Genomic DNA, 11,121 nt, shown 5'->3' on the forward strand with positions numbered 1-11,121 from the left:
ACACAGTGGTCACTCTTCTTATATTTGATTGTCCTTTTTTCAATTTATTGTTTGTGAATATTAGTAACCTCGCTTGGCACTTCCATCGTTCACCAAATCAGCCCGCAGGGACATTCACACTAGCGACCTTTTACACGCTCTTTTGAACTACTAGAGGGCTACCAGCCACATTTCACGCTTACCACATTATAAAGCATGCCACATTACAGTTTAACGTGGAAAACGGTGTTTTAAATTATTTGGCACTTATATCGTTTACCAATTTTAGTCTTCAATTCAGTACTGTCTGTTTCGTTCACTTATATAAGAATTCGGCAATGAATCGGGTGATTTTGCTGCACTGAATATAGCTGGCGATAGAGAAAAGGCGACACGTGACTACCGCCACCTTGCAGCCCCTGCTCTACCATTCAGTTACAATGGAGTATCATGGAGTTACATCGCGCATTCTCTCTCAATCGCATTTAAAATACTACAGGGATTTTCCTTGGCCAGCCAGATCACCAGATCTGTCCGCGTGTAATTATTTTCTTCGGGGATATTTGAAAACAAAAACACTCTTCCAACCAACCTCCATGCACCCTCACTGAACTTAAAGATCGGATCCGAGAAGAGGTGGATCAATTTCCTACCCAAAGATTGTTAGAGTGTGTTGAACGAAATGGAGGTCATCGTAGTAATGTTATTTTCAAATAAATAAAAATTAGAGAATTGTACTTTTTACTTTCTTTTGGTATTTCTTCGTCAGCGAATAATCAGTCTTAATTATGTATGTTCTGTTATGTATTATTTTGTCTTAATTGTAGAGTATTTAAATTCGCCCGATTTATTGCCGCACCTTGTACATATGAAGGTAACAAGGAATAAATCGTTAAATTTATTGTTACAAACTAATTTTAAAAAGGTCTATTTTTCCCCTAGAAATAAGGTGTTCTGATACGAGCTATAAAATGTTTCATAAGAAATTATTTTTTAAAAAGTTCTGAAAACAACCAATCTCGTCTTGCTTGTTTCCTTAAAGAAAAAAAGAATGTTACATTTTACGTCAAGCTTTTTATTCGTTTTAAAATCGAATGTATGTAGTGCTTTAAAAATGTCAGATACTGCTTTCTTACAGTAGCATATTCTTCAGGCAGATAGAATTTGTCCAAAATTCTGGGAAAATCCGAAATCTTAGTGTTCTCAGTTTGAGAGGAAAACTACTCTTCATAGTCCTTCTAGATAGCATAATTACGAGTAATTTGTATCTGGTGCAGTACCATATGAGCAGTGTGTGGATTAAGCTTTTTGCTTTGGCTGGGTGGGATTTGCGATTTGACTTGGTGAAAGTTTTTTTTGGGTATGCAAATTTGCAATAGCGTAGCAACATATCGCGAGGCCCTGGGCGAGATTAGAATGCGAAGCCTCCATTCGATCTTTAAATTTGAAATAGAAAATCTTCAAAGGTACGTCAGCAAATTATCATATTTAAATATTAATAGTAATAATAAATTGCTGACGAGAATAATATTGAATAATATACCACAGGGAAACTTACACTTGGCAGAGGTATATTCTTGTTAAACATTAATGGAATTTTGTTTAACCAAAGTAGTAGTAATTGTACCTTTTTTAAGATGTTCTTCAGGCACTAAGACAGGGGTCTTTAACTCATCTGACAATGCGGGCCACATTAACAATTTCAATGACGCACGTCGGCCACGAAGCTAGAGTACAGTATTGAGAACTGTAATATGCTGACATCTACCATTTAATTAATCAGTTTTTTATGTTAAATACTTAATCTTTCAAATGGGCACGGGCCACTGCAAAGGGCTCTGCGGGCCAACTTTGTTCCTGCACTAAGCCATAACTGAACTATCCTTAAATATGATAAACTTCTTTTAAAAGAAAATCAGAAATGCAAAGTACGAATCTTTAAATATAACTTATATTATTTTCAATGAGTTTTTCTTTCCTTCCTCATTTCCGAATTTCTACGATGTAGGGGAAGCGGGGGCTAGTTGCAACAGGGGTAGATTGCAACACTGTTAATATCTCCTGAACGTGAAGAGTTACGAGAACGAACTTGCCCTTGGCGCATGCGCATTTTGTAGAGGAAGAAAAGTTCTAGATTGTTGGTGCACGCGAGCTGATAACAGTTACAGGAAATAAGAATTGTTGTTTTCAGACTAGGTGAGTAAAATTTGAATAATTTATTTTGGAGTGACTGGCGACTTGGACAAGTAACTTTAGTTGACTATGTTGCTATTAATGATACACATGTACTTTCACCTGTAAAAGAATAACAGCCATGTTTACAATGAGACTCATGTTGAAGACATGTTCGTCCTTTTGTTAAGTAAAGTGGGTGAGGGGTAAGTTGCAACAGGTGGAAGGGAGTGGGTACAGTGTATAGAGTGTGACGGGTGGGCACATTTCAAGAAATGTGCGAAAGAAGATGCGTTTTATGTCTGCCATCATTGTTTCTCAGATTCAAGAAAGTGTTTCTTTTGTTTGTACACTCCTTTATCTAGCGTACATTTATAAACCACAAATATGCTAAATTTAGGCCTAGGCCTACTTGAAGTTTAAAATATTGTTACAGTGTCAGCATATGATGAACAGTTTCTAACATAATATTCATATCGTTTTTTGTATAATTTGTTAAATAAATTAAGATTTTCGTTCTTACTTTCATTTATGTTTCCAAGTGTTGCAACAAAAGTTAGGTGTTTGGAAATGTTATATTTCCAATAAAAGTACATGAGTGTCGAGGTTCTCAAATTTTCTGTGCAAGTGGAATGTATCGCGCCTTTCAACTACAGTTTCGTGGACGTATGTTGAAAAGCAAAAATTATACAATGTTTTGAAGTTGAAAATTTTAAAAGTGTTGCAAGTAGCTCCCGCTTTCCCTAAATATCACAAAGAAGAAATTATTGAAGGACGCACATAATTTTTTTGCGTAAATGTTTCACACGAGAAATAATAATTTTTACTCTGCATGTTACCGCCTGCATGTTACGACTCTGATTTGACGTATTCATTCAAATTATAACGTTAATCTAGACTTTAAAGCCATATAAAACAGAATGTTTTAATTTTAATGCCCGCAAAAATTAGCCTTTTCCGTCTATTTTTCTCGCGTATATTTATTATACTTTTCGTATCAACCTCATGGGACGCGAGGCCCCGGACGGTCGCCCACCCCTTGCTACGAATAAATTATTACTTTGGAGCTACCTTAGAACCGTGGTTCTAAATCAAGGACATCAAGTCTTAAAAGAACAATTACAAGCAATTTAAAAGCACTTACTATAGATATTTACATTCTAAGAAAACGCGTATACAAAAAAATTACTACACTAGTAACACCGACAAAATTTCACATTTATATTGCCCCTTTCTTCTACAAAAGATACAATCTCTAACGAATAAAGCTAACGAAATCAAGTTTATTTTCCATAGCGGTATGTTTTCGTAGTTAACATAACAATGGACAGAATAACGCCGTTAGTCTGGGAGCTCTTTGCAAAACATCTGCAACCGACAACAATGTAAACAGTAAACAATGGGCTACTTAAAAATAGAACATATGCGAAGTAGGATGCTATTGTATTAAAGGTTAAATAACTATTTTTCAGAATGATATGTCAGCAGTGCTGCTTATTACACAGTTAAGAAATGGCTTATGCTTTCAATTTAATTTTCTTTGGCCGGAGGGGGGGGGTGGATCTTGCAGGACTAAAGATTTTTTCTTTTGCCAGGGATGAACATTTTTGTGTGGGGGGGGGGCTGGGGGTAAATCCCTGGCATCACCTTTGTTAATTCGCACACTGCCTATGACATTCTATGTACGTGGAAAATGTAAATCAAAAACAGGAAATGTAATTAAAAAGTTATTCATCTTACCGAGATGCCATCGCCCACTTCTATTCCTAAGTCAATTTCGCAGCTGAGGTCGAGTATGAACTCGTCTCTTTTCCACAAATCAGTTTTCCCAAAGGCTATTTTGGGGTTTTGTACTCCATCGCAAGTTCTGAATTCAACAAGATCAATTGTTACTTTTCCGTCCTGATAAAATAGAAAGAAACATGTTTAGATCCACAAAAGTTAACAGCTAACAAAAAAAAAACACACACCTTACCTAATATTAAATTGTTATAACAATTTTATATAAACATGTACAAACACACACACACATGCACACATCTCTGAAATCTAATTACAACAATTAATATGTTATTTGATGGATAGTGTTTTGTCATTTGATGGTAAACAAAATAATAACTTGAAAATGTAAGCACAAAATACAATATAAATTAGTACGAAATGGTCATGAGGCAAAATACAAGCTAACCACATTGCGGGAGGAAGCACTCTCTGCTCCCACCCCCCAATTCACGTAGAAGGCCCCATTTTATGTATATTTACATAGAGAGTATTGTTTACCGCCCTCCTCCCAAATTGATCTGAAGTGTGCGCCTCTTAACCACATTCACCTTTAAGCAACGACTTCAATCCAAATAAGTTTCCTTATTAATATTAATATATACCTTCCACGTAGGCGAACAAAAGTCAACCTCACTTCCACGTAGTACACCCTGGACTAAAGACTAACGAGGCTCTGGCGATTGGCACTATGGCCAGTATAATTTTTTGTGTTGTCCTGTTTCTTGTCCTTGTGTGTGCTGAGTGCCCGTTTACAGCCTCAGCTTTTAACAGAAGTCAGAAGATTTTAAGATTTTTAGTTATGCAACGTTCGAGTTGTTATTTGTAATGATAAGGGGCTGGCCCCCGTATAATGTGAAGGGTGCAACATAGCCTAAGTGCTGACGCACCCAAAATTTTAAATTCAAATTCAAACTTTAGCTGTTTGCAAGTCACTTTTGCAACTAGATGCACCATATTTACTCCGTTTGATAATGAAAAGGAAGAATTTAGGTGCAGATCAAGTAAAGGGATCAGTAAAAGTAAAAAGTGCTTTTGAGTAATGTGATAGTAGTAGACAAGCTGTCGTAATTACATACTTCATGAGCATTGTAACACTATCTGTAGGACTCGCCATTGGCATTGGGAATAGAAATACCCATGACCTCGTCAAGTTCTTCCAAGTCATGCGGAACTCCGTGGCGGAGTCTGCGCGCTGCAACACCAGGGGGACCCCGTTTCGAATCCCGGCCTGAGCATGAGTGTTCCTTGTGAGTGTCACTTTATCTATATCATCACTAGAGGGCGGATTTTAAAGGGAATTCCTTTTTTATTTTTCGACGTGGATCAGTGCAATAAATAACAACAGTATTGATAATTATCTTCCACCAACAAGATTACATGGTTTTGACTTCCCTTTTTCTTCCCTTTTTCAGCCCACATCCCCTTTTTTAAAAACATCATCCTTTCTTGTCCCTTTACTGACTAGTTTTTCAGCCTATATTCCCATTTTCACCCCTTTTAAAAATATCTTCCTTGGTCCCTTTATTGACAATATATATCAAATATTTTGTTCGACTGTATTTTCCCCAAAACAAAACATTCAACAATTGTCTATTTGCTGCAGCTTAGAGGAACGAAAGAACAAGCAGCTTCTACCTTACCTTCCCTCCATGAATGTTGGTACAGCCCGACCCAGCTATCTCTGCCGCGGTGCAGATCTCAATTTTAGTTTCGTCTCCCTCTCTCTTAGCATCATGTGTTCTACCCTGCTCGCCAACCTTCGTCATTGTTGCCAATATGTCATTCCATTCTTGGACACACTCGCGCAAACATAATTTAAAATAATTGAATAGCGCTCCAGCTCACAGTTCATACCATTCGACAAGGATGTTAACATGGCAATATAACATGGCGTAATGGTTGCTTCTTTTACACATTGCATTTTCATTGGCTAGCTAGTAACTAGTGTCGCCAACTGTATTAAGGAAGCACTATTCTATCACTGAATAAGAAAAATAAAGTGGTAGTGAGTTTTATTGAATTGAAAGCGCCATAATATTATTTTTAGTATTTGACCGGTTTGACGTTACTAGCTAGCCAATGAACATGCACTGCATAAAAGAAGCAACCACTTCGTCATGCTATATTGCCACATTACCGTCCCTGCCGAACGGTGTGAACCGCGAGCTGGAGCGCTATTCAATTGTTTTCAATGATGTTTGCGCGAGTGTGTCCAGGAATGGAATGATAATATGGCAACAATGGCGAAGGTTGGCGAGCAGCGTAGAACACATGATGCTAAGAGAGAGGGAGACGAAACGAAAATTGGTATGTGCGCAACGGCAAAGATATGTGTGATGCACTCTACAAACAATCGTGTTCATGGATTTAGGAGAAAACTGTTTAGCCGCAAGAGTCTGAAGTACTTAGCAATAACTTACCTATTTGATAATTTACAACGCATTACATAAAACAATAAAATTGCGAGTGAAGAGAAACTTTTTATATCCCAATTTTTGCAAACTGAAAACAATATTTTTTTAATATGGCACAAAAAATTTCATAGGGCACCATGGCATTCTCTTTTGCAATTTTTTTCATTTAGTAGATCATTCGGCGCCCAGAGCCGACTCCCGCCGCTCCCTAGCTACGGCTCTGAACTTCACGAGACTGAGAAAAACAGATATTGGGAGCGAAGCGAGCTAGAAAATTTTACGAAATGTATTTTTATTTCATTATTACATTATTACGTAGTATTTTTATTTGTATGAAAATTGATATCGAGGGGGGAGTAATTTCCCTTTTGTGCCCTCCTGCAGGTGCTCTTGGCGGTCTGGAAGAAATAATGAAAGAAAGACGGGGGAACTAATTCCATCTTGAGTATCCTTTGGCATGCTACTCTTAAGATTCTACTAGTTTTGCTTTCTTTTGCCTCAATTTTTTTCCCCGAGAATTGTTTTCCGTCCAAGGTTCGGGGCGGGCAATGCCCATTGCCCCCCTGTGGTTGCGCCACTGCACTCCCTTCCCCCGTAGTTGCAACTTTAATCGGCTTGAAAATACTTTATTTCCTCTAAGAGTATAATATCGTTTAACAACGGCAATAAGATTCCTCTACACTAAATTCCTAGGTGAAAGTATAATAATATAGGGGTATGAAACGATGGCCACACCTACCTCTTAGAAATAGAATGTCAATCTAATGCACAGCTATAATTTGTTTTCAGTCATAGTAATTTACATTAATGCGATAATTTCAAATCCAAGTTGTTGTTTTTTTGTTGTTTTTTTTGGGGGGGGGACAACACTATTATTGAAGTAATATGCCCCATGGAAAAATACCTTGCTAGTCTTTGCGTGGAAAAAAATATGATTATGGAGAGGGAAAAATTGTCTTACTTTGCCCCCATCCCCCCCGTGCGTACGCCTATGAGAAGGAGTGTGTTGTGGTCCAATTGTCGCGGTTTAAAACTTTCGCATGTTATAAGTTCTCAAAACAGTGGTAGTGTCCGTCGTGTATTATCTGTCGTTGCAGTTCCGTACCAGTGTAGACGGGTTTTGGGAGTGAATAGTTAGAACCCCACCAGTGCATTAATGCAATGGAAAATAATAAATTGTTTATTTTGTTTGAAATCACTCAAATAAGGAATCACTATGAAGAAGTCTTCTTTGCAATATTTTGGGTAATTTTACGTATGTGTTAGTTCATATTTTGCGAATTTTTAGTACATATGTATGTACTTACAAAGTCACTTGTTAGTACATATTAATTCTAGTCCTGGTATAATGCATGACGTTTAAAACGCAACGTTAGATAGAGCTGAATTCTCTAATTTTCTTGTTGTACGCAACAGCTGTGCATCGGCGCACTGCAGCGATTTTTCTATCTGCTCCATTAGCAACACTGCTTCTTGAGTTGTGTCCCACAGCAGAGATAGTAAGTATATTTGTCGGGCTATAGTACGTTGCAGCGATTGTTGCAACAATGCGACAACACATTGTAAGCTGCATGGCTGTTGAGTTGAAAGTGTACTTATCTGCTAGATTTAGACTATTATTGTGAAGTTTTTTTAGAATAGTTTTAACTTTATTGAGTGACAGTGACGACAGTATTGAGTGTCAGTGAAATGGCAAAAACAGGTACAAGTGGCAGCAAGCTATGCAATGCAGGAAGCTGTTTCAAGGAAGATTTCACAGAAACGGATGGTAAGATTACTCGCTGTAACATAATTTTAAAAAAGAAGATGAAAATGAACTACAGTTTATTTTTGCACTCCAGTAAAATATTATTTTAATTGAAAGCACAATACGTAAGTACATAACATTTATATATAAAAAGGATACATAAAATTTCTTGCATTTTTTACTTCATACGGAATTTAATGTACACCTTTTTACACATGAATGCTTTCATTTAAAATATTATGTTTAGTGGAGTGCAAAAATAAACTACAGTCATGTTTCATTTCCTGCTTTTTTTGGAAATTATTTTCCTTTTTCGTCCTTTTTAGAGTAAAATTTTTATTTATTGATCGATTGATTTGCTTCATTTTACTTCGCTTTTTGTGCCACTTTTGGCTAATTTACGAAGATGGGGTTGATTGATGACATGATGAATGGACACCCACAAACATCCATGCCCAGGCCAGGCCAGTATTCAAACCCGGCGCCCTTGGCGTCGTAGCGCGATATGCTAACCACTCCGCCACGGGGGCCGCTTTTTCCTTTAAAATCCGGTCTCTAATGATCACTCATCCCCATTTTGGCGATTAGCTATAAAATTGGCTGAAAAGAGAAAGTAAAATAAGCCAAATTATTTAGTCAATCTTTCAAGTCAAGCACCTTAGTTGCGCCATTTTGCATTTTGTCCATCCTTGCTTACCTTGTACTGTTAGCTATTCTACTTACATCCATCTTCGAACGCTGCCGGAAAACACTGCAAGTCTGTTCGAGATTAGATAACAACAACTGCACAATGCCTCATCGGGTGGCAATATTAAGATGGGCAGTCAACTAGCTTTCAATGCCACTTACCAAGATTCCATTTTGAGCGAAAAAATGTACTTGTCATACATATGTGTGCGCGATTGATGTTATGCCCATAGCTAGCCTGGCATTACTGGGTAAACATAGTTTTCAGTACAGCAATGCCATCAAATAATACGATCTCTGTTTCTTGGTGTTGCCTATTCCTCGTATCCGATTGTGAATGTAATGTACAGTCACCGGCAATAAAAACGGGACACCTCGATCCTGAAATGTTTGCTTCCCTGAAAGGCGTTATATGTGTTGCCTAACTCTTCGGCGATAAGTAAATTTTGATAGCAATTTTTCAATGGAAACTTCTATTCCCGCCGTAGAGTTAGACAACACACATGATGCCTCACAGGGAAGCGGGTATGTCAGGATCTAGTTGTCCCATTTTTATTGCCAGTGACTGTACAGTCACAGACAGTGCTGGCTTGTAGAAATTTCATTGAATTTCAATGGAATAGTTACAACAACCCATAAGTGGCCGTGACTGTACAAGTATAAACAGGCAGCAGAAAATTAACAAAAAGTTGTTAACCAGTTTCAAAAATAATACAGAACAAGAGCACCCGCAGAAGGGGGCCCAGGGGGCAGTTACCCCCCCCCCCCGAGATATCTAGAAAGACTTTATGTAATTCGAATGGTAAAATTGATGCATGAACATATGGAAGTGAAAGACAGCAGATTAAGTGCCTATGCAAATGTGGTGTGGATCCTATATGACAATTTTCTTAACTCGAGGAAAGCATTACTCCACGTTTTTCACACATTGAGCATCACTGCCCCACCCCCTGAGAAAATATCCTGCGGACGGCAGAAATTACTAATTGATAACCTTTTTGCATAACAATGTTTTCACATTTTATAATAATTCCGTTGAATCTCAACAAATCGGCCTACTCACATTATCTTCGGCATACACAGGAACATGGCTGAAGTATAAGACAAGCCCTAGAATCAAACAGTACAGTTCCATGGTCGAATAACGAAGAAGCCAAACTCTGAGGGTATAGACGACAAAGTGTGTGGTGATAGGCGCCAGAGAATCCTTAAAGCAATGGCGGTATCATCTGTATCTGCGTATATCCTTCATGACAGGAAATTCTTTCAAAAGCCATTGTTTGTATTTATTGGCGACACGAACATTGGCATGCCGAGTGGCGAGAATAAATGAAATTCCTAAAAGAGAGGAAACGTGAAGATTATTCAATGATTACAGTGTTGAATTTTTAGTAGATTTTATATATTATCTCGTATCCGGTAACGTAACTCGGGATGTGTAAATAGCACTGATTGAAATGAAAATAAAAGTTTTTGCGTGCAATGTGAGTACAGGGATCGATTGTTAATTCCAATGGATCGGAAAGAAGAAAAGATTGATATCTGTCTTTGTATTGCATCCTGACGTTGCTATCAATTGTTCAATGTGACATACGTGTAGATTAATATGAAGCTAGTTATTGGTTGGTTGGTTTTCTGATTTATTTAACGTCCGGATTTTTTTTCTATAAGGAAAAAACTTTCCACCTGAGTTGCGCAACAGCCCAGGTGTTTAGCTCAGCATGAACTTCACAGGCACGCGGGGGGACCAGGTCATGCTCCTTAATTTATTCATTGCCCCTTACTCACGTGCTCATCTTTTATACAATGTACGATTCTGTATAGAATTCACTATGGAATATTTGAGAGAAAGTCGACGTGTCTGAAGAGAAGATACGCAAGCAAGAGGTCTTCGGTCAAGTGCCAATTAGTTGGTTTTAATGGAAATTAATTTACTTCCTACATTTGATCATTCTGTTTTAGGTTTATGCTACCAAGTGGCCACAAATAAAGTCGCTCTGCTCAAAGCCCGTTCGAAGAAATGGATTTCACAGAAACTTTATGTAAATCCTATGAAGGCCGTGGGAAAGGGGATGGTGACGAAAAAGAAAAGAGTTTCAATTTTCACCACCAGGTTAAAATGTGCAGCAAATAATTTTTATAAGAGTGATTTTTAGCATAATTTAGGATCTTCCCATTTGACGACTTTTCTTAACTTTCACAAGTTTTTCCTTCCAACGAGTGAATCTCATCACTTCCTTCTCTTTCTCCATAGATACGTGATTGATTCATTCATTCATTGCTCTTTCTTCACTGCAACCTCGACGCTTTTCGATCGTGCATCTTACGCTCTTTAGGAAG

The 11,121-nt window shown here is 37.8% G+C and overlaps 1 protein-coding gene across 1 annotated transcript in view; it reads right to left on the bottom strand.

The window, feature by feature from the left end:
• LOC145979532 (uncharacterized) overlaps nucleotides 1-10,003 on the bottom strand; it is a 30,536-nt gene extending 20,533 nt beyond the window's left edge. Inside the window, exons 1-2 of the mRNA XM_083112493.1 lie at nucleotides 9,845-10,003; nucleotides 3,892-4,053 (exon numbers count right to left, since the gene is read on the bottom strand). Coding sequence (XP_082968619.1) covers nucleotides 3,892-4,053; nucleotides 9,845-9,916 — 234 coding nt within the window. The 5' untranslated portion in view covers nucleotides 9,917-10,003. The remainder of the gene's footprint in view (nucleotides 1-3,891; nucleotides 4,054-9,844) is intronic.
• Nucleotides 10,004-11,121: the final 1,118 nt, after the last annotated feature.

Source organism: Lepisma saccharinum, chromosome 1, assembly GCF_977018435.1.
Source record: "Lepisma saccharinum chromosome 1, izLepSacc3.1, whole genome shotgun sequence".
Lineage (NCBI taxonomy): Eukaryota > Metazoa > Arthropoda > Insecta > Zygentoma > Lepismatidae > Lepisma > Lepisma saccharinum.